The sequence below is a fragment of the Botryllus schlosseri genome, chromosome 10 (genome assembly GCF_051294905.1).
Source record: "Botryllus schlosseri isolate E-star chromosome 10, Bs_hap1, whole genome shotgun sequence".
In the NCBI taxonomy this organism is placed as follows: Eukaryota; Metazoa; Chordata; class Ascidiacea; order Stolidobranchia; family Styelidae; genus Botryllus; species Botryllus schlosseri.
Genome location: NC_137245.1, coordinates 191,419 through 215,945, shown reverse-complemented (window position 1 = coordinate 215,945; position 24,527 = coordinate 191,419). Strand labels below are relative to the sequence as shown.

Here is a 24,527-nt window from a genome sequence, read left to right as displayed (position 1 = left end):
AGGTTGAAAAGCACTGCGCTGGATATATAGACGAAATAACACCGCTCAATAACATGACTAATTGACATACTGTAGTAGCCAAAGCAAATATTTTCAAATAATGAAACACCAGATTTCATCCTGAAGTTCTAAGGCATAAGCATAAGCTATTTATTGGATTACTGATGATGGGTATTGGTACCGCGTTGTTGATATTTCCGCCATACACAGGGACGGACGGTTTTATCAACTGTATTGCGATGATCTAACATTGCGTACATTCATAAAGCGCCAGGTCATTTACCATCGTGTATTGCATTTGTCCGCATCGTCGAAGATTCGGTTCTTGTTAGGATTGGAGGATCGCGATTGTAGACAACAGCTTGTGTGTGGTTTTTCAGTAACAGCCATCGTCCATTCGTTTGTACATATCCTGATGCTACGTTTTATATTAAGTGATCAAACAGAGCGTTGTGAGGAATTAACCGATTTTACGAATCCATCGGATACCTTTCTGGTGAAAAATGTCCGCCGATTTGGGAATAGCCTACGCAGCCAACGATGAAGCTATACGGCGCTAGAACATGATTTCCATCTTATAACGGTGCTATATATTACAGTTGAAATTGTGAATGCAGGCACCAAACATGCTCACAGCGCAATTTCCGCAATATATTCAGGGCCAAACCGTAAAAAAGGGAATGAGTAAGACCTTGAGTCTGCCCACGGCTTGACTCGGAAAACGCTTGCTCAAACGCCGTATTTCGAGATCGACTGGCATTTTCACACCACGAGACCCACGTTTCGGGCAACACGCGACTCCTTGTAGGTACCGACGGCGATAAAACCTTGAAATAAAATAACCGCCACATGTTGACCAAAATGTTCAACATTGATATGACCACTGTCCAGGCGCCGAAAAGACCAGCGCTCGCAGCTTGAACCTCACGCATAGTAGTCGACAAACACCACGAATAACCAAAACACACAAACAAACTTCGAGCGCGAGCCTTATCATTGTTGCACGAAGGACATTGGAGTACCGTAAAAACGAATCAGATGGCTCGACGTGACATCGCATGGACTTCCAGCTTGATTTCACCTAGCAATAATAATCCGCACAGGAAGTTGCTCAGCGTCAGCAACCACAAGTTGAGCAACCACTGGGTAGAAACAGGGCACAACGTCCTGTAGCTAGTCCTGCTCGAAAGTCGGGCAGACGTTATCCGCTTAGAATTAGGAAACAAACGTATTTCTAGCGGCCAACGTACATTACCCTGTATACTTACCAACAGTGGAGGACTGTTTATGTTCGTGCATTGGTATCGTTTGTTTCTCATTTGTATGGGATTAGGCATTATCGCCAATCATTATTTCCTCGTGTGTCGTGCTTCTTATTTATTTATACCCTGTGTTCTCTTGTCTACTGGTCTTTCGTTTAACTGCACTCTGGATCATGTCGCTGTATTAAAGTTATTCTGTTGATAATATACTGATTTCATATTGCAACCTTGTCGTATGAGTTATTGTTCAAGCAAGATCAAGAACATAGCAATATATATCTTGTTTTCCCTGACTCGGAGATGGTTGTCGCCGGATGCCAGTTCCGCGGACCGTACACCACTATCCCAACGACCTCAAGCGATACCGGAAATATCCCGTTTCATTATTGCGAATAGAATTGGACTCAATGATGTAAATTAAGCGTATTTTTCATTGTTCTTTTTCAAGAATAGTACTGATAGCAACGAATCTAGTGGCTCTTGATCATCGAAGAAAAAGTTTAAGGTGAATAAATCTGCGGCGAAATAGTATATAAAAAATAACGAACATTTACGGAAAATGTCGCGCTCATGCTATTGAATTTTTATTACCTTGAAAGTTTCCAATAAAGTATGTAGACATTTCAGTTTATGTCTTAAAAATTACCATGGGGCCACGGGTTAGCCACCCTGTCTTAAAACATAAATCAATCGGAATTGTCTCTTCCGCTAAGATATCGAAAGAACTACGCTAGCGATTGGTTATATATACAAGAGAAAAAAACGCGAATTGATGATGATGATTGGCTCAAACCGTGCTCTAATATATTGAATCACAAAAACAAGGAAATGCTAAATCAATTGACACCACACGAACAAGGTTTCTGAACTATAGGAAGTAGGTTCTGTTTTCGTGTGCCCAAGCCCATGCAAATTCGTTTCGCTTAGAATGGTCCAAGCAATTGTCGTCCATATTCGACACAGTCGATTTCGAACACGTCACAAATGGTGGAGAGAGAGAATAGTGGTATAATCCACAGCTACAACACCAATGGGTTGTGGGTTCGAGTCCGACCGAGGTCGACTTCGGAATTCCAACCCAAGTGTTGGAGGTTTATCTAGGTTCCTCACCATCTCAACCGATTGCACGATATCTTACAAAAGCCTAGAAGTGGGTCGTGCTACGAGTCGGTAGCTATGGAATCAAAAAATAAGGAATATCGGCCTGGTGTAAATGACCCTGGCTTTCTACAAACACCATTAGTACCACAAACAATAACAACACGTCACAAATCAGTTTCGTAGTCGTCGCACACGTAGCTCAGACCGCTGATGTAAACCTTTTTCTGGTCCTTGTGTATTGAGCCCCAGTATTTCTGAAATTCATTTCCACTGTTAATATCCAGAGTGCTCATTTCTGGCGCATTACCATTTCCACAAGGCGTGGAAGCTTTTGGATCATAGACAGGGGATTGCTGGTACATAATGCGATCTGAGAAGTGGAATTGTGGCTCATTTACGACAGTTGTATTGGTATCCGGAGTGCGAGGTGATCTGGACCTTGATATTAGATGAGATCCGTTGTTTAGGTCGATTTCGTCAATGTTAGTTTCGGTGTAAAGAGACCTTTTCGTTTCACTGTGCGTACTCCGATAATAATTGCCCTTGTTCGACGATACTTCGCTATATGTAGATTGTTGTCGAGAGGTCTCTCTGCTGGCGCGCTGCTTCGAACGTTCTTGCCTGCTTGAGCGAGTTAGCGTGTTGGTCTTGTATGCAGGCCGTTCATGACTCCTGTCACTGCAGTCTTCGAATGATGTTGTATTTAGCGATCCACAATATCGCGAGCTGTGGCCAGGTGTACATCTTCTGTGGATACTGTCCTTTACTAGTTTGGTGCTAGTTGCATGCCTTGCAATTGGTGGTAGAAGTACCGTATCTTCTTTTTGCCTGGCTGGGAATTTGCTATCTTTGCGTTTTGCGCACGCTACTGTGTCTGTATGTGTAGAAAATTCTAGTTTATCGTTGTGAAAAACAGCTGCGTCGACCCGAAAACTGATGTTTGATGGGATGGGTTGTTCTGCACGCAATGGTCGGATTATATCCTGCTTTCAAATTCGTAGGCTCCACGCTTTGATCCAATGTGGGCGCAAACGGTAACATAACAGTTTCTTTGCTACGAATCGAGTCGGCGTGAGGCTGTGATAACATGATACCATCGTCTCGCATAGACGTTGTAGGTCTTGGTCCGGATTTGCGGTTTACCGAGGGGCCGCGAGGGCTTAGTACATAGTCACCACCTGTAGAAGTAGGCACAGTGTTGGGTTGTTGGCTCATTACAGTGGAAATAAATACAGAAGACCAGATCGTACCATTAATATACGGGTAAATTGTTCAATTTAGAGATAAAACAAGATAATCGCAACTAATACACGATGAAACATTAGCAGTATAATATAAATGCCTCTGGGAGAGGCTTGTACAAACTATTATCACCCAGACCAGATTTGCTTTTCAGATTTCTTAAATGAATATTTTTCAGACCATTCTATTTCTACATCAATTAGTTTTGACATGTCTTGAAAATAGCTAATTCTACTTTTAATTACATTTTTCTGATAGCTTTTTTACCTACCTGCCTTTCCGCCGTCCAGATTTAATTTCCTCGTCTTGATGATGGACTGCATTTCGTGCAGAATGGTCTGCCTTGCACGGTCCTGTTGAATCAGCAGGTCCTGCAGTTCTTGATACGACAAATTCCCCAAAGTCGGAGTATAATCATCCGTCGTTGTTTCCAACTGCAATTGTCGACTAGGATGCTCTGCATTCTCAGGTAAATAGTCGTTTTCACCCTCGTTCGAGCGAGCATTATCTTCGCTAATGGGGTAATTGCTTCCAAAATCACTCATAATTTGATGCTTTTCAGTCTTTTCCGGACGAATTGATAAATAAGAGCATGTAGTCGAGCTACAGTTTGCCGACGACTCACAGTCTGACGATTGCATCGACCCATTAAGTTCAGTGCTACGATACGAGTCCGGTACATTTCCGAGCGCGGTACATCTACGATTCCGATCCGGCGTGTTGGATACTGGCTGGAAACTTTGGCTTTCCACCTTTCCTGTGACTTGCGGAGATAATATTCCGTCTGCAGTGTCGCATTGTTTGAAAAATTCTTCATCATATGTATGCCTGCTCGATTTAGGCAGAGGAAGAGTTAATGGCATGATTCTTAGACGCCGTCGAGTCGGTGACCCTACATCTATTTCCATGTCCTGTCTTCTTGCATCAGTAGCACTTGCGCCAGGAACATCCATATCTGTTTCGACCTGTTGTTGAATATTGATAAGATCCGAAGTTCGTGACATGTTATCTACGTTCTCTGCCTTGATTTCAGACTCTCTGATTGTTGTCTGTCGGTCAGTGTGGATCGAGGATGGGTTGAAACTGTCTATGCGAACTAACTGTGAGATGTTAGAAGGTCCTGCCGCATCCCAAACTTTGTCTCGGTAGTCGGAAGAGTATTGGGAGGGTCCACAAGGTGCCGATGCGTCACAATCACCACAGGGAGCTTCTGTTTCGCTGTCGGGAATTGATAAACTATCGAGCGAAGATGTCGGCGATTTATTTGATCGTAAATCGTCATTTTGAGCGAGATCCGTGGAATTGTTTCTGCTGATCACGGGCAATGGCAAAGCAGACATTTGGTGCGTTGTAGGATCGACGCCGTCATCTGTGGACCTCGACTTGTGCAGCGCAGTATGTTGCATACTAGTATCACCAGAGTGGGTTTGCGAGTTTTCCTGTAAAATGCAGAGGTGTTCACTCACGATGTCCTACTTTTTCAAGGTACTTAAGTATATTTAACCTATACTTGCAGTACTCAGACTACTTTCCACGTCTTTTTCACAAGTCTTTTTGGTAAAGCTTCTTACTTTTTACGAGTGGGGAATTTTGCGATGTTATTTCGATAACTTCCTCGTGGTACATCATTTGAATATTTCTACCAACAATACATCGCGAATAGGAATGCAATGTAAGCTGCAACATTTCAATCCTGTAGCACTTTCGACTTTTTAAAGTAGTCTTGTGACAAGTTGGCGTTACTTTGGACTGTGAAATCGTGATCAAAATTGCGCAAAATAGTCATCTAAATATATATCCGACGATAGTCTCATTAATGACATTGCGTCTGTCGCAAATAAATATTTTGCAAGTTCGAAATCAGTCGCCTCTGATTGACTGCTAAAAAAATGCGATCCGTCGATTTAATGGGAAATCTTAAGATTGCATAGAAACTCCTTCTGCTTCTTATTTTTTCCGTTAACTCTTGATAATCAGATAATGTGCACACGAAAAGTCTTCGACTTACTAAACTCTACTGCAATAAATATAGTCTTGAGAGAAATGGTCAAGTTTAGTAGTATCTCCGGTCACAGATTTGAAGTATTTTTAATGTTGTTTAGGAGCTATTAAGGTGACCAGCCTTTCAAACGCGGTATTTTGCGAATCACATATTACTACCAAAGCCTAATTCTCAAATCTGAATTTGACGACCACTGACCTGGACGAGGCTAATGCACTTTCGGTGCCGAAACCGATTTTAGTTAGTTAGTTTGGCCAGCACGCCCGTCAAGTACAAGTTCCGAAGGATATCGAAAATGGAAAAACTGTTGAACATTTTGATTTAGATTTTCGACTTGTTCAAGCTAAAAACTATGCCATGTCAGAAAAAATACCTCCAACTTAGGGTCGATGATCGTTTCTTATAGTTCTATCAATATAACATCCCCTAAAACAGGGGTCGCCAACTCAAAACGGGTCGCAGGCCACTTTTCAAATTTCGTAGAGGCCGCGGGCCGCATGAATTCGATATCGTTGTAAAATTGGAAAATTCGTTCTCAAACTCTACGTCAGTACAACGGTGAGCTACCTAACATATGCAATGGCCATATTTGACAACAAAAGAAATAATATTTCATTAAAGGAATACAAACACAACAAAAAATCATTATCACCAATTATATTATATTTTGAACTGTGAGCTGTGCACGATGCCTGGAAACGCTTTTTGGCGACTAAGGGATCGATATTAGGAATAGCGAGATTCGCCACTAGCTGAAAGACCATCGTCACGTAAAGCTTGATCTTGTGGGGAAGCTCTAAGGCAGTGGTACTCAATCTTTTTTAGACACACACCCCTTTATGATACTGAAAATTCGTCATATCACAAAATGCAACTAGAATGCTAGCAATCCCAACAGCTAGTTTGATGGCATGGAAGGTCATGGCTGTTGATAATATAATTCTATAAGATGAATTACGGACTATACACATAGCAATAAGTACGAAGTATAGGTAAATCGCGCGGAGCGCGAAAATTTTTTCATTTGAGCGCATCTCCCTCTTCCCGCACGCTCCCCAGTATGGGAACCACTGCCCTAAGCCGTTTTCTATGCGTCTCGGTGTTGGCAGTGTTTGGACCGTTGCAAGTCAAGACAATATGCCCATGCCCATTCACATCAGGTGATTCTCCCTCAATGGAATACTGTTGCCATCACCACAGCCGTTTTAGCTATAATGACGAATAGTGATGTTGGGCACAAGAGAATAGCTTGTTTTGAAGCAACAACAACATGTTGAAACTGTAGTTAATTTCAGCATTTCAAATTGGTTTTCTTAGCTTTTTCCTAAATCTCAAATCAGGTCGCGGGCCGCAGAATATGACTTGGCGGGCCGCATGCGGGCCGCGTGTTGGTGACCCCTGCCCTAAAATAACGAATTCACTGTGAGGCATTCAAAGACACAAGGAAATGCCAGGCTGGCGATTTTTCAACGTGTTCGCCGGTCAAGTTACCTAAAATCCCTGTGCAGATAAGGTTTAATCTACTTTTGAAACTTGAGTGAAGTTGCGTGCTTTTCATAATATTATAAACTAGTACATGAAGCAGTTTTGACAGATCTCTGAATTTGCCACTTTTACTTGCGGATTCAAGGCGTTACTTCTACGGCTACTAGTGATTTCAGCCTATGGCGACTCCTTTCCCTAACTTTACTGTTTAACCCTACCCTAAACACTACAATATCAAATGAAAATTAAGGCACAAGCCATATCAGGTGAGACATTCTCTCTAGTCTTAATACACAATATTGATGCATCGCTGTCGTTATCACTTATCATATTTCTAGTGTCAGATTAATCAACTACAAAATTCCATTGAAACTATTTCTGCTACTACTTGGGGTCGCAACCAGACTATCGCCGCCTCACGTAAAGTATCATAGCTTGCCGTAGTCCTGACGTATCACATCAACCCACCGTGTCTTTATCCGTCCCGTCACTTAAGACTTCAAGTCTGCATACCCTTTCTCGCATTCTTGCCAGTATCGTTTGAGTTTGGGACAATCTAAAAGTGGAGAAGCGTGAATAGGGCAGTACAGACGTACTTGAGTAATTGGCTTCGAGTCGAGTATCACACATTATGAAAGATATGGACAGTTCAATATGCACCATTTACGCGTCCACAGAAAATATAGTACCAGTTCTGCATGTCAATAATGATTATTTAGTGTTTTTCGACCTTGCTTATTTCGTTGCACTTGTGACAATACCGTGGGTTGACCATGACTTCATAGATATGTCATTTCCAATAAGGTGCGTAGCCTTGTACTAGAAGTTTCGTATGCTGCGATATGACCAAACGAGGTTTCAAGGCATGTGAAAAATAGTATCGAAGCTATAATTTCGTTGTCAAATTAACTCTTCGCGCTTAAGAGCATATCATTGCAGAACACGAAGAAATCATCTTTCGTTAATCGACAAGTATCGTGGGAATTGATAGTCGATTCAGATAAGAGCACCCGAATAATTGTCCTATTCGTTAATAACAAGCGACGAAGAAACTGTTCGCTCACCTTTCCGTGACGTTGTTCGGTTTGTGCGCGGTCGAACCCTGTGATTCTAGAAGTAGATATATACAGGAGTTTGAATTAGTCATCTTTGGTACTCAACTGAAATTAGAATTAGAATTCTACTCATGTACAACTACAAGTAATGATTTTAACGAATCATGGGTGCAGCAATTAAAAAGCCATGCATCTTTACTGTAGAGCACGACCGATCACCGGCTCACCGAGCATATAGAGGCGATATTGCACATTGAAAGAATATGGGTATCTGCCATGAGAAGTTAATAATATCGACAATTTTCATGACGTCACAACATGGTAGTAGGGAGTCAGAGAAGTATCGTCTGCGAACGATAGATTTGGAATATTTATCAATTTCTAATAGCTTACAGGTAGAAGGGACATATAGCTAACGATGGTACTCGAGTGAAAAGTTTAGGAAACTTCGTAAATTTCTACTCTAGTACAAGTAGTATTGATTTCCATAGCAGCTTGGCAAAGAAGTAGCTGTTCCTGGCATAGTTTTGCCAAAAAACGGAAAGTAGTTCGGTAGAAATGGGGGCAGTCTAAAAACATGAGCACTTGGGAAATTAGTGCAAGCAATGAAAACCTACTAGAGTTCTCCAAAAAAGTACTTTATGCTCAATCTTAGCACTGAGTGTAAAGCTGCACGAATAAATGCTGTGAAGTTGTGGAAATATGAGTAAAGCTAGATTTCATATTTTTTTAATAGACAGAATATAGATGTGAAGGTGCTAAATATAAGTTTTATTGTTGGTATCGGCTCGAAAATCCCACACTTTACTGAAAAGCTGTGTTCTACCCAGAGGTGGTTTAAGTAGTCATCGTTTATAGTCAAGTAGTAGACGGAGAAGTATGATTTAAGGCCGTATCAAACGAGGCGATGCCGGCGATAATTTCTCTACTATCATGTGAGAGATCGTTGCACTTGATTAGTTTCAGAAGGCGCTGATCTGTTGCATTTAAACCTGCTCGGGTATGATTGACATCTGCGAATAGGTTTTTTGTTGTTGTACAGGTCAGGTACACTGTACATTAGGGCTCTTCAAAACTGACTTTTTTCACAAATCGCACTGGCTACTTGATACAATTGTTAGGTTACCTAATTTAAGCCTGCACACCAAAATTTGGTTACACGTCAAATTTGGTTAATTCCAACCAGTACAAACATAGTTATTGCCGCCGAAAAATTTGGATTTCAATAAAACACTATTCACGGTTGGCACCACTATAATAAATAATTCTAGAATTGTTCAGCGTAAATACTATTTTATTTATAATGGAAATTTTCCGACAGCGATAACTCCGCTTCCACTGGTTGGAATTGAACAAAATTTGGTGAACATTGTTTCTATGGACATTGGACAACCTAACACTTTCATGGGGTGAACAGAAATGTTTTTGTGATTCATTTTTAGATAATAAATTGAAACTTTCCTCTCCTGTAGCAATGCAGCTAATGGTTGGCATTGAATCAAATTTGGTGTGTAGGCTTAAAGTTGGCAACCTAAAAAATTTATCAAGTGGCCAGTGCAATTTGAGAAAAAAGTCATTTTTGAAGAGCCCTACTGTACAATTGTACATACTACCGTATTATGATCAGTGATGGGCGGATAGTGATTTCTGAGAATCCGAATCCATCCGACAGCTCAAGTCTCTGAGGAGCAATCCTTCCGAATACGAACAATCTCCTTGAAATATCCACGCAAATCCGAAAAATCTTGTCCGTAATCCAGAAAATCCGAATAGATTAAATATTCCGAAGAATCCCAATTGCGCAGCGGAGCTAGATACATTTAAGGCGTAGCCTTTATAAAGGCCTAGAGTTGGCTTGTTTATATTTGCTTGGACCTTTGACAGAACAACTTTAGAGTGCTACCAGTCCTATACCAAGGGGTACACTGTCCGTTTTCGACTTGAAGTCAAAAGTCACATCTGAACAAAATTATCCAGAAAAGTCCGAAACAAAGTAACAACTAGCCGAAAATATTGGAAACTAATTCTGCAATATGGTTATGATGCCTGTCCTATGTGTTCATGCTGCAATGTCTTGTCGAATGAAACCTTCTCGGACCATGGTAGCATGGTATTTGTAAGGGTAGGTCAAAAAAGTTGAAAGTAGCACGAGTTTTGACTGTCATGGGTGCTGGTTCTACTCGAAGGTGGAGGCTGCATCCAATTTTGCAACGCCGGCCTATACTGGGTAAGTGAAGCAGCTCAATAATTTAGTACTACATCGCAGTAATTCGTTTCGCAATGCCGCGCCAGAAGGTCCGTCCGCCAAACGGCTTGAGCAAAAGTGACGCTATGCGAGTCTCGACACTGGTTTATATATGGATACGCATGAGCGTATCTCCCACTTCTCCCATCGCAGGCGATGCCACCGAGTTAATTGACACTGCCAAATAAAACCGATCGCGATTCGGCCGATGGCGGCGATGATAAAAAAAACACTAACGTTCGGCCGACATCGCCTCGTCTGATATGGCCTTTACAGATAACTAAAAAGTAAGTAATGTTGCCTTAGTTTTGTCTAAAGAAACTGAAAGTAGAAGCAGTCTATATAACTACTTGAGGAGGTAGTGCGAGTAGGCAGACTCTACTTGAAGTTATTCGAAAATACTGACCACCTCTGAATAAATGTAATATATTGAGCCATCTAGATATTTACTAATTAGAACTACGTAGCATAGATTTTGCGTATAACTAACTAACTTACGTCTCTTCTTTGCGCAACGAGCCTTTAGAAAAAGGCGTGGAGTCGATAAATCGGAATCGCTAAAAGACCGCTGCGAAGTACGTAAAGTTTTCTGCGAGGCTTTCTTCGCCATTCCAAGCAGGAACGAAAAGCTGTCAGACAATTCTTCGTCCGAATACTTATTGGAAGCAACAGTCGTGTCTACCGCCGGCGATCTACGCGTAGAATTGAGAAGTTAAGAAAACGATACATGCATTGGGCTGACTTTCAAAAAGAACTTTCCTCGCCTTATAGTTCATACTCATAAGCGCGAGAATTGCAGATGTCGGTAGACCGAGTTTGGCTCGTTTCGCAAAATACGGTCATCCTGTAGCATTTTCAGTAAGACCGGAAATGAGATTAGAATTAGGATATTATATCACTAGCATTTTGCTCTAATTGGTCTTGATAAAGACAACTTGAATTATCCAATTGTCAAAGTCTACTAGTATGAATGCTTGCAAGTAAAAGAAATCGTAGCCTGGCTTACCGATCGTTTTCATTAGTGCCTGAAGTAGGTGGCTGGTTTCCGTTGCTCTTATCCGATGTTTTGATGCTATTCGCCTTAATAATGGAGGCACTTCGCATGCATTTAGCGAGATGTCTCAACGGCGATGACGTGGCTATGTTTGGGTGCTTCCGAGCGATGATGTCAGGAACCTGAGATATTGCGAATGGAATTAATATGCGTCTGTGTTCAAAACACACTTGTACAATGTACAAACTGCAACTGCAGTGAGTTGTTAGTCAACTATACACCGGTTTTTCCTAGTTCTAGTTTTAACGCAAGTTGCCAGTTTGGAGAGTGAGTTGTTCTGATTCTGATAGCGGATTTCATTAGTTCATTAGTTATTGATTTTAAAACCTGAGTATGTGTGTGTGTGTGTGTTTCAAGTGGTGCTCGTTAACGAAGTACTTCAACTTTTCGAAGTACTTCAAGTAGGTTTTGCCTCTCTTAGTACAATCTCAAGTGGTTTTTATTATAGAAGCCTTCTACTTCCAATTGACAGTTTTCAGTTCTTTTGGCCCAACCAGGCCAGGAATAGTCATTTTTTACTTACATGTGAATCTATACTTGTACTTGAGTAGAAATTGACGACGTTATAAATACTTGTACTTGAGCACCGACGGTGACTGCTTTGACCAGCTCTGGTCCAAGGACGCTCCAAAATAATTCATATACCTCGTCCTTTTCGAATCTTGCAAGCGGTGACTTGATGTCATCTGCGTTCTGCGTGATTGGGTCGGAATATTCATCCTGTCGTTGAAAATCTGTAAAGTCAGTGAAAAACAAGTTGACTCGATGATATCCACGAAATAACACATTTTTATGTACTTTCAGCATTTTCGTCATCTGCCACAACCTCAAAGTACGACAACGCATTATCGTCTTGCTGCCAGCAACTAATCAAGTCCGTGCCCTTTAGAGTAGATGAAGTTTCAGCAAATAACCCAATACCGGTGTTCGTGTTGTGGAGATTGTCAGAATTGCTGGTCTCATACGGCTGCGCACGCGCATTCTCAGTCACTGATTCCACATCGGTTTTCCAAACGCTTGTAGATAGAAATATATCGTCAGTATAATAGTAGAAACTGGTTGAATTTGTATTTTGTTTGTGTGAAGCCATGATGAAGCATAGATGACTTCGTCAATTTACTGTCAATCTATGGGCGGAAGAAGGTGTATTTATCATATCTCTACCAGAGCGCGTGGTCCGAATCATGGAAACGACACTTTCAGGTTTGAAATTGTGCTTCCAACACCCTCCCAATAGGTGATAATGGGTCCAGCGGAACAATTCGTACAAGGACGTATCTTAAGTGGCTTCTGTTTTCTTGTACCATCTTTTAGGGATTTTCAACAAACTTGCGTTACAACCACGCTGTATAGAGCAGAGGGCTCAAACACGCGGCCCGCGAAATCATTTTGTGCGACCCGCCTCGGCATTTTGGATTTTGAAGTATTCGACAATATTTAACCTGTGTTATGTTTTTTTTTAGATTTAAGAACTCAAAATTCGTCCTAAAACTACTCTGTAAGCATGACCCGTTGCTGAATAATAACTGAAAACTATGATTTGGACTTGGGCGCGACCTTCTGTAAAATTACTCGAACTCGAAATATCAGACTGTTATGGGGAATAATTATATTAGATCAAAATGTCGTAGCTTGCGTTGCGTATTTATCAAAGTATAGGTCGGTATGGGAATGGCAACCTTTGGCATTCTGTTTTCGCATTGATGTATGTTTAGTTACATCCTGAATCATATTTCTTGGGTCTCTTTATGCATATTATTATCGCCAATTTGGCGAGTCAGGTAGTTGTACCCTCCACCGCTGTAACACCGATGGATTCTTCAGCGATTGGATATGTCTATTATCATGGCACATTAATCAACATATACAAATTGTTATTGATTTGTTCCAATATTTGAAGGTAAATCTAACGCTGATTTAATTTGACATTGGCGATGACATGGTCAATAGCCTAGTTATCAGGAGTATGCCCGAGAATCTGGAATAGGCTGTGCTGCTCTAATGCTCTGATATCAGATCAATCTTTATTAAATTCTTAAATAGTCTACCTATAATTGTGACACGTCAAATGTCCGCTAGCTGCAAAATTATAACGCGACAGCTTTTACGATGTCATGATGTATTTGTATAATCGCATGGTGTCTATAACTATATATTTTGACAAACTATACAAAGTACAATAACAATTTTATTCATTATTTAAAAATGTGTTTTCTTTCGTGCCAGGCGTGAATTCACAATAGTAAATCACATTTTCACGATGTGTGTGTATCCAGTCTGCAAGGTCCCGTCAAATACGGCCTACTTGATGGAAATACATGAAATACTTGTATTATTAGTGGTATGCGGCCAGGGTTGCCATACCGTCCTTATTTCTAAGATTTGTCCTTATTTTGAAGGGTCACGTCTTACAAAACTCAACTGTCCTTACTTCTAAGAAATGTCCTTCTTTTCGACTTGCGTCCTTATTTTGTCATGTTTTCAACAACTACAGAACTTTGACCGTTTTCTGTAGTAGGCTATCTGTGTTGCAATATCTGCAATTGTATCATTAACCGGGAGGCCATAGGAAAATTTCAACTTATATTGATACCCCAAAACAAAAGAAGTGTATCCTTGATTAATTAGAGCCAGTCGATTAAAAAAATTTCACAAGTCGATCAGAACCAACGACCACAGACTACAATTCAGCTGCTGCTGAGGGTATTTGGGCATTCCATACTGTCAAACACCGGCAATCATTCCTCACCAATGATTGCACATCGCAATTGTTCAGAGAAATACTCCCCGACTCTCACATTGCAAAGAAGTTTGCTTAGGCCAGGACCAAGACTACATACATTGTTACTGGAGTGCTTACTCTATACGCCAAAGAACACGATTTTTCTGAACTTGGTACAGAGCCTTTTTCCATCTTGGTTGACGCCTTTAATCACAACGAGGTGAAGGAGTTTGGTTTATCACCCTATGGGGGCCCAATACCAACTTTTTTCGGCGAAAACTATGGAAAATGTTATGACACGGTTGATATAAGTACAATGCTTCTACAAAAACGCTTTTTAATGCCAATCTAATTTTTCGACTGTCCTTATTTTTGGGTCCATGTCGATGGCAACCCTGGCTGCAGCCCACGGCGCCATCAAAAACCAGAAATTAAGACCTCGAGCACATTTCAGTTTGAGAGCTCTGGTATAGAGTCAGTGTAGGCTACCTGTTTGATGCGGGTGTGATTAGACTATAGTTGACCAGGTCGTATCGATCTTTCCTATCTGATACCGAATACTGTGCATGCATCTCTCTCTCTCTCTCTCTCTCTCTCTCTCTCTATTCGACTCAATTTCATATATTTGAAGATGTGAAAGCACATTTTCGATATCTGAAATTGCCGTTTACTTGATCTGCGCCGTATATGCTAATGTGAAAATCGGCCATGTTCACGATTTCTATTTACAGAGCAGTTAACTCGAATACAGTTTGGATACAGATACAGATAAGGCCAATTTATGTTTAAGATTCACATATATCATTCAGCAGAACCAATATCCCTCGCCGACACGTAAGTATTTGACATGGTTTCTTTGAAATCTAATGAAAGGTTCAAATGTTGACGATCGGCTCTATTGTCATATGACGTCACCGTAAGTGGTGCTCGAATACCCGAGTCGGACCCCGACACTCGGCTCGGAATCTATTCACATATAAGCACTCGAATTTGCACTCAATATTAACTGTGCACGCGATTTAGCGGTTCGTTCAGGGCGATAAGAGACACATATTCTGTCGTTGCTATAACATTGGACTGTCATCTCGTGTTCATTCAATAGAGTTGCGGATGATGTTCGAGTCAGAATCGGAAAACTATATCATTTTTCTTGTCCAATTAGACTAATTAGTACGGAACGTATGTAATGTAATTATATTATGAATTCGTGAGATGTTTTCTATGCTCTCATTTTAAATATAATCTAAGGTAGAACGTAGTTTATTTTTGTCCTTGATGTTTTTGCGGCATACACCGACTCAAGATACACATACACACGATCTGCGCATATGCATATACCATGAATGCATGATGAGCATATGCCGCTGGACAAGGAAGTGTAGATATAGCCCTTACGACTTTCTAAGTCATGCACCACCCATCCATGCTATCCCAGTAATGCATGAGCGCCAAGCAGGGAAGCCATGGATACCAGTGTTACAAACAGGTCTTTGGTCTGACCCGACCGGGGATGTAACCCACGACCTACCGATCAAGAAGCCGGACGCTTAACCATTACGCTATCTTGTCTTATCTAGTCTTAATGAAAATGCTGCATGAGAACTATATCGTGCGAAACGAGCCAAGCTTGCTGTGCTGAAATTTGCTATTCTCGTGTTTATAAGATTCAACTCTGATTTGTTTTCAACTAAACTTTATTTTTATTGTATTTTGCTATCTAAATCGGAATTAAGTTCAATATTCCAGGTTTTTTATTCTGATTTGTAAAACATGAAAAAATATAAATGTTTTCCCACAATCGTATTTGGGCAATTGGTAAGAAACTGACCAAGTCCGAGTGTTGATTGCCGTGACATTACGATCGGTTAGCCGATCATATCGAATATCTATCACAATTTGAAAGAAATATCGGTAGCGGACGTGACAGGTAAAAGTGAAAAGCCATTTCCGTTACGTCAAAACATGGTAATAGGGAGTCAGATAACCCTAATCCGCAGCTGCGAGACTGGGAATAGTCATCTATTTCTTATAGATTACAGGCAGACTACTTCGCAAAGTCAAAACGTAAAAAGTTAGTAGTTTTCCTTCGATAACTGGGTAGTAGAAGTGGGAGTAGTATAAACACATAACTACTTGAGTACGTTATGAAACTAGAAAAAACCTACTTGAGTACTTCGTTACCGACCAACACCGTGCGCGACTGAATGTGCATCCGACTAAACTACGATACTTCAGCGCTGTAAATCCTTAGTTGGAAGATAGGTGTGCTTTCCAGATTACAGTGGAATAGTATATCTGTATTGAAATGAACCCGCATATTTTCGGCTGACACTCGTCGCGGATAATCGTCAGCAACTAGTTGAGAATTGAAAAGAACGTATATCAACAATTGTATCACACAATGTGACGTCACCAGCATGAAATTTCGAATAATCGGAGTGCAGAGAGCGCTTAAGCTCAATGTACTATTTTTAACTGGTTTGTGTACCTATTAAAATGCCCATATTTTGTAATACGATTGTTGATATACAATGTTCTACTAGTTGCTGACGATTACCCCTGACGGGAGTCATCCATAAATATTCATAAGCTATTCAATTGTACAATGGAGTTCAGTATCTTCAAGATTCTCCTTGCCAGATTACCACGACAACGTAGAGTGTCAATCAGGTGAACACCACTTCTATGGGGTAAAAGTTCTTACACACCTTTCAAGGGGATAAAAATGAGTTAAATAAACCTATTCTTATAGAGATATACTCCTGCAAAAGGGAGTGAAACAACAATTTTGTAGTGTTGTTTATCCGATTTACACCTGCCTACACTAAACTCTTAGCGAAAGAGTGTGTGTTTCCACTCGTCCATCACCCCTGATATACGGGTGTGAATATACAACCATGGCGCACGAAACCAGAACCTACCTCAGACTTATACCGCGGTTTAAATCGAGTAAAACATTTTATACAACTCGTGCATGCATATAGTAACATAGGAAGGCATGCACGTAGGCACGTAGTATTTGTGACCGCGATACACATCTGAATTAGGTTCTGTTTCCGTGTACTGCTCATTTCGGCCCTTTCAGTGAAAATACGCACTCTTTCGAATACACGATTTTCGTTTACAGAGAGCACAATACTATATCTCAAAAATGAAAGTTCGAAAGGTTGTATCACCCTTAGATATCAGGATCTCAATTTCATCAATCTTAATGTACCGTTGACTTCAACCTGTACTTTTTCAGGGGGGTCACGGATAAGACTAAAATAATTCATCATATCTAAATGTACTTCACTGTAACAAATTTATTAAAAATACCAGTACAGCAATAATCTACTTCTAGATATTGAGTTTGCATCCTTACCTTAATCACAAATTCAGCAATCAAGACATTTTCAGAGTCATGTAATATCTAATTATTTTATATCACGGTTCTTTCGTGTTGTATTTATAGCACTTTATCATTTTAACTACCGATACTCGTTTCTGTATAAAACAGTTTAAAATTTAAATACTAATCCTTTGAAAATACTAATAGGGTCATCCATTTTTTTTTCAATTTTTTTTTTAATGACAGACGGTATAAAAATATTGGAAGCCTGTGCAATACAAATTCGACTTACGCTGGTGCTGTTTTCGATTTCGGAGACGAACATTTGGACTGTTTCTTGTCTGAAAGTACCAGATCCAGTGCCGGCTGTGTCTGTGTGCAGTTCCCGATGAATGAAGTCTCCAAGATCTTCTGTGGCTCTTGTGCAGGCTTTATCAGTTTAGCGCGTGAACTCGTAACGCGTGGAATACATTGGTATGATAGAGATTGCCACTGTGGGATCCCATTGCTGATAGGCATTTCCTCGCTGATAAGATACGGGCGAACATAAACATATAACTAGACCCAGATTGATATCGGATTTTCAAGCCGATACCGATCAAACGGATGACTATCACCTCCCGATAACATCGATATATTCAGTCAATATTCAAAATATATAGCATCTAGCATGAAGTGCATTTCTCATATTTCGCATCATTAATTTGAGCGCCTTTGCAGCCTTTGATATGCTTGGTCATTAGGGTTGTTCGGAAATAACTTTTTTATCCGGATTTCGAGGATTCGCTGATGAAATGGACATGGACATAAAATGAACAGGAACGGCTGCATCTGTACGCATGTAGTATGTCAGTAACAGAGAACTTTTATTTTTTCAGATCATTCAAGTAGTTTTGGCCTACTTTTCTTAGATCAATTTAGACCAGTTGTAGTTCTATACCTAAATGTTTTTTAAGCCAAACTATTCGATTTTCACAAGTTGGATTTCGAAAAGTAGAGAGTAGTTCTGGGTTTAGTTTCCATCACTGTTATGAGTTCAATTGTCATGGCCACCTGAAATAGCTCCTGTATATAGGTCACTGCATATATAGTTTTTAATCTTAGCCATATATTTTTTAAATACCGACCTCATATATCGGGGTTAGCGGTGAAGGTGCTAGATATCAGTTTTATCTATATCGCCTCAAAAATCACACAGTGTTCTCTTACCGAGTTTGAATATGAACTAGAACTTTTCGTTCTTTATCCTTGTTAACTTTATATTTACGCGTTGAAAGTTCTTTATTGTCGTTCGACGAATCTGGGACGTCAGAAGATTCCACTTTTAAGCTCTTGGCTTTGATCGAGTGTGAAACTAGTTTCTCGGCTATTGGATGATCACGTGCGTCCGGTACATTTTGCTTTAATGATCGCCTGGGAGGCTTACTATTACTGGGGGACTTCGCAGTCACCTTGGTATTACTTTTTGTGCTCTTGAATAAGGTTAAATTGTGATTTTCCGAAGCTTTTTTATTCATGTTTTGCTTCTCATTGTCGGGGCGTGTGGTGGAAACACTGTTCTTTCGATGGCGAGTATTTCTTTTGCATATAGACGGGCTTTTGTTGAGATCTAAAATCTCAAAAGACGCGTTTGATGCTTTTTCTTCGCTCTTGTTGCGTTTTGAGTCATAATTCGCTTTCCGCGTAGCCGAAATATCGACGGTATCTTCCAAAACACGCAGATGCTGACCTTTCTGCTTTCGATGTCCCGCCTTCGACAATTTTGAAGCTTTCTTTGGCATATCCCGTTTCGTTGATGTTTGGAAGATACTCCTCCACCACGATTTAGGCTTTGGTTCATTCGTGTTGACCATGGAGTGTCGATTTTGATTGTTAGTGCTGTCTTTTCTCTTTGTGGAATCATTAGAGGTATCAAATTCCGGAATATCAAATCTTACTTTTATGTTCCAACCATCGTTTGGCTTAGATCTCCTCAAATTAGGCTGGCTTGCACTCATCCGCTTGTTGATAGTTGCTGTCTGAGGCTTCTTGTACATGCCATGTAGCTCCTGTTCTGATTGATTCGCGTCTGATGTGATCGAGCCTTCCAAAAGATTCTCTTCTGACCTGCAAGTTGTCTGATTACTTTGAGGTTTATCAAAAACCAATCCCTTCAGTGTCAGGAAACCGTAATCATCGTAACGGCCGGTAGTGTACTGCATTTTACATGCAGTCGTAATGTTTACTGTCGTGAAAGAATAAGACGGACAAATTATCAGAACGCACATTTGCTCCACTAAAATATCGTAGGGTTAGTATGCTGAAATTTCCATAACTAAGACAGGGATTATAGACTTGGACAACGAGATTATTCTAGATGTATAATTAGACTCATTAGATCGAAATGTACGTTATATAATTCTAATCTAATTTGTTAAATTCTAATATAATGTATGAAATGATCCTATGCTCTCATTTCAATTATGCTCTAATCTCTGGTTTTCCGAAAACACTACAGGAGAATTGTATAGTGCAGAGGTGGCAAACCTTTCAGGCCAAAGGGGCACAAGAGATTTAAGAAGCATTGCGCAGGCCACTTGAATGTTGATGACCCTTTTTGAGTCGTCCGAAAGGAACGAACCAGATTTGGTAGGGATGAAAACAAGATTTATATTACTACGCATCAAAATCCATAAACAAATATGACATGAGAATAACGTGTGCGTCCATGACCTAGTCGTGCGAAGTGCGATTTTTTTAAAGGTAACGAATGAATTCGGTCAAAAATTGTGACTTGTATGTAGCTTATTGCGGGTCGCCTCTGTACACCGCTGGGCAGATTTGTCAAGGACAGGTTTAATCGGCGCTTGGACATATCAATATCGAAGATTTCGGCGAATATGTGTCTATCATTTTGTGCAAAGGTTTCATCGCGGATGATATTTCTGCGGGTGCAGACGCGAAGTCACATGTTGGACGACACGTTGTCTCATAATTGCGAATATAGTTAGACTCAATTCTGCAAATTGGGCGTATTTTTTATTTTGAATTTTCAGGAGGGGACACAAATACCAAAAGAAAGAAATCAATAAATCTGCTACAAAATATTCTACTTTATGGTCATATACGAAGATCTACAAAAAGGTTGCTGGCCCCTGGCTAAACCAATGCGTCGAAACTCTTATTTTAGTCATGAATGTTCCACATTTCGCGGTCAGGTTAATCAAATTTTCGATTGGCCCTGCGAGTTCACAATCACTTTCCTGGGTAATTTATTTTCTTGATATTATAACTAATTTCGAGAATTACCCCGCGGGCCACTCAAAACCGCGGGCCAAGGGTTGGCCGCGAAACGAGTCAAACTTGGTGCGCCTGCGCAGTCATTTTCTATTCTCGTTCTTGTGGAAATGTACAATGATTTGATCAGAACTGAACTTCGTTCAATACCCAAGTTTTCGCGAATTCAGCGACTCTGATGCTAATCTAATTATTAAAAAACTGTGTAGCTCTAATTCTAATTCTGATCTAATTCGGAAAAAACAGTGTAGCGATAATCCGAATTCTAATATAATTTGGAAGAAAATGTGCAATGTGCATCTATAATTCTAATTCTAATCTGGAAAAGGTAAAAATGTTCTATAAAGTCTAGTGCAGATAGATGCGAAAGACGTGACAGCGAGGTTTAGCAACCAGAGACAGCAATTCGTCGTAGCTTGGTTAACTAATATATGGCAGGGGTTGGCAAAACCAAGCACTCGAATGATTCGATTTTGAGTTGAATATCACTCATTATGACACCAAAACAGTAAGAATGATGTGGCGGGTGCAAATGTATATCTTTCATGCGGCTAAAAGAATGGAATACCAGTCATACTTTACATTATAGAAAATTTGCTATTTCCTGACTAAGGCTGATCATGTCACGCGAATCAAAACGCGCACTCGGAGTCGTGAGTCGTCTCCACCATAAGTATAGGCTATTACTAATCTCACGAAAATATAATCAACTATGAAGATCGTAGGACAAAACGCAAATTCGTTCTACCATACCTCCCTCTTTAAGAGCGGAGATCAAAAAGTCGGATTTCGATGAAGACGATTATCGTGTTGATCAGGATTTAACAACCCAGGATATGAAACCGATTGATTGCGGCGCATGAAGTTAATTTTATTTCACTATCCGCGCTATAGTTATCTATAAAAACTTCGTACTCTGCGTAACATTCCTACGCGCAAAAATTTCCGATAATGACAGTGACGATTGTCTCCTAGGATTCACCTCCCTGGTTTAACTAAACAGTCAGACAATCAACGAACTATGTACCCACCATTGCAGAGCGATATCTCTATATCAATATTCTATAATCCGTTTCTTCGGCGTACATTACTAATTACGCACGACTTTCATAATTTTATCTACTATAGTAGCAGCCTTACTTTTCATTTAACACAGAGGTCTCAAACACGCGGCCCGCGGGCCGCATGCGGCCCGCCAGAGCATTTTGTGCGGCCCGCGACGACATTTTAGATTTTTAATAATTTGATGATATATATGTCACATATATCTTTTCAGGTTTAAAGTCAAAATTCCCTCTTAAATTTCTCCGAAAGCCTGAAACTATTCATCAAACTTCCCTATCGCACCAATTGCAAACGCTACCATGCAGTGGTGACAAAACCTGACCCTTAGACGATTCGTCACTGAAATTTGTGAGTTGGACTTGGACGCGACCTTTCTTAGAATTACTCAGACTCGGGCTAACTCGATGGCAAATTGAAAATGACTCGAGTGGACTCGGAGTGACATGGAATGCCGTGAATTTGTTAGAACGATGGGCAGAACCATGGACGCAACAAACTAATCGCGTATCAGGGGAATAGTAATAGATCAGAAGGTCGCAGCTTGACATTTCGCTAATTAAGCAAGTAGTTATGGCAACCATTGGCAATCTGTTGACATCTTTGGTCGCTAAACCATGTTATTAAGGTCACTTAAAGGTACCTAATTCCGTAGTGGTACGTTCCAACGATGTAACAACAATATGCCGTTCGGCGTTCCGACATTTTAATCACTAGGACACATCCATTCATGTATTTATATTATATTTATATTATTTTCTGCTCTTATATTTGAAGATGTTTGGCCACGAGATTAATAGCCTACTTATCAGAGGTATAATACCCGAATCCTGGGTTGGAGTTACAATGCTCAACCTAAAAATGTTTTGATGTCAGATCAGTCTCTATTATCAATCTGGTAAATTCAAAATATTCATAGTAGCTGCAATTTCATAACCCGCTAGCTTTTATGATGGCATCATCCATTTGTCCGCCCATATGGTGTCTATATCTTATAATTAATACATATCAAGTACAACAACAACTCTATTCAAATAGTTATAAATGTTATGATTCTTCTCGTGCCAGGCATGAAATGATGCAAAAGTAAATCACATTTTGACGATGTGTGTTTACTGTCGCTCTGCTGGATCGGCTCACTTTCAATAGGACAATTCATTTCCGCCGAATAAAGCCTATACTTGGAAGACATAGAATACCGCTAGAAATGCTGCGGCCCGCGGCGTCATCAAAACTGGAAAACTGGCCCGCGAGCACATTCGAGTTTGAGACCTCTGATTTAACAAATTGACAACTGACCGCCAAATCCGCGTTTTCGCATTATGATGCAATAGATAACACCATCTGATCAAAAACTCGGACACCTCGAGTAATCATCGCGCGTAACCTTATCCAACTATATTCGCCGCGATTAGCTGTTTTTAATCACACGATTAGCATTCTTTCCGACCAGCTAGCTTTATGATCTCCGCCCGTCTATTCACAAACTTATCAGATCAGATATCACCTAGTTATAAACCCTGCATAAAACACTTCACCCTGAAAAGACTCCTAAATGTGCAGAATTGCAGTAATTGAGTAATATATTCACATGGAGATAAACGCAAATATTTTCTACAGACACTCGTCAGCTACTAGTAGTGAATAGAAAAGAATATGGAACATATTCGGGCTTATTTCAGTATGAATATATTTTAACTGTATATATTGCCTGAACATGTAACAAGTCATCTCGTTGACATCAGCACGATTCCTGTTTATGGTTTAAAATTGCGCGAAGAGTTCCATCATCGATGACTCAATATCGATGCTGCGTTCGGAATCAACAGCTGCCGATTGTTTGAAACACTTGTTCATTTCGAGTTGAAGTTCCCAAAAATGCTAGGCTTACATTTTTCGAGAGGACACTTGAACGTATGTTGGCCACAATCGATCGCGTTCAATCATAGTCATAATACTGTATTGACACCCACACACTCGTTCCGTGAAGATCACATTTTGAAATATACTTGTAGGTCTACAAAATATTGGATTTTCAGAATGCGCGACTAGAACTAGAACAGTGGTTCCCAACGTGGGCGATATCGCCCCCAGGGGGCGATTTGGCGGTCTGGGGGGCGAAAATAACGAAGGGGTTGATAGGGCGGCGAAAACGGACGAAGGGGGCGATAGGGGGCGAAAACAACGAAGGGGGCGATAGGGGGCGAAAACAACGAAGGGGGCGATAGGGGGCGATGGCGCGTTAAACGGCTATATTGGAGTCGGGACCGTAACTACCGCACCCCAAACCCTCCAACTGGGGGCGGGGGGCCGAAATCGAAGGCAGCCCAAAATTATTTCGTGAATTAGCATGAATGATAGAGTCATTTGTTAGAAATTAATGCGACTTTTTCATGCGATATGTTTTCATGTATCTTGTTGTTGGGGTCCCCGTCACCCAACAAAAATACGCATGATTTATGGAAATGGGAGACTTCGGCGTCGGCCATTACTGCGCCACGACGCACCAAGACATATGAAGTTAGAGGCCATGTAACATGCGACTCCGAGAAGTGTGCCAGAACGATCAGCAGCGAGAAGAAATTGGCCAAAAAGGAACGGCCTTGCGCTGACCGAAAACTTCGATATATATACATATATGTATGTATAATTGTCCATAGGCACTCGATTCCGAATCAACTCCATATTTT

General features: G+C 40.6%; 1 protein-coding gene across 1 annotated transcript; it reads right to left on the bottom strand.

Annotated features, from left to right (window-relative positions):
• Positions 1–1,675: 1,675 nt before the first annotated feature.
• LOC145448103 (uncharacterized) lies at positions 1,676–23,926 on the bottom strand. Its single transcript, XM_080326419.1, has 10 exons — positions 18,709–23,926; positions 17,792–18,025; positions 12,245–12,462; positions 12,092–12,180; positions 11,399–11,568; positions 10,891–11,084; positions 8,157–8,202; positions 7,561–7,648; positions 3,877–5,044; positions 1,676–3,541 (listed from the first exon to the last, which is right to left on the bottom strand). The coding sequence occupies exons 1-10, from the start codon at positions 19,764–19,766 to the stop codon at positions 3,261–3,263; spliced, it is 3,546 nt and encodes a 1,181-aa protein (XP_080182545.1). The 5' UTR covers positions 19,767–23,926; the 3' UTR covers positions 1,676–3,260.
• Positions 23,927–24,527: the final 601 nt, after the last annotated feature.

What these genes read in the sequence shown, in the direction of transcription:
- LOC145448103 (XM_080326419.1), bottom strand. Translation starts at nt 19,766, where the DNA reads ATGTGCGTTCTGATAATTTGTCCGTCTTATTCTTTCACGACAGTAAAC. An exon ending in AGATGACGAAAATGCTGAAA is followed by an intron (nt 12,181 to 12,244) that starts GTACATAAAAAT and finishes CTGACTTTACAG; the next exon opens with ATTTTCAACGACAGGATGAA. An exon ending in TCGTTGCGCAAAGAAGAGAC is followed by an intron (nt 8,203 to 10,890) that starts GTAAGTTAGTTA and finishes ATCTACTTCTAG; the next exon opens with AATCACAGGGTTCGACCGCG.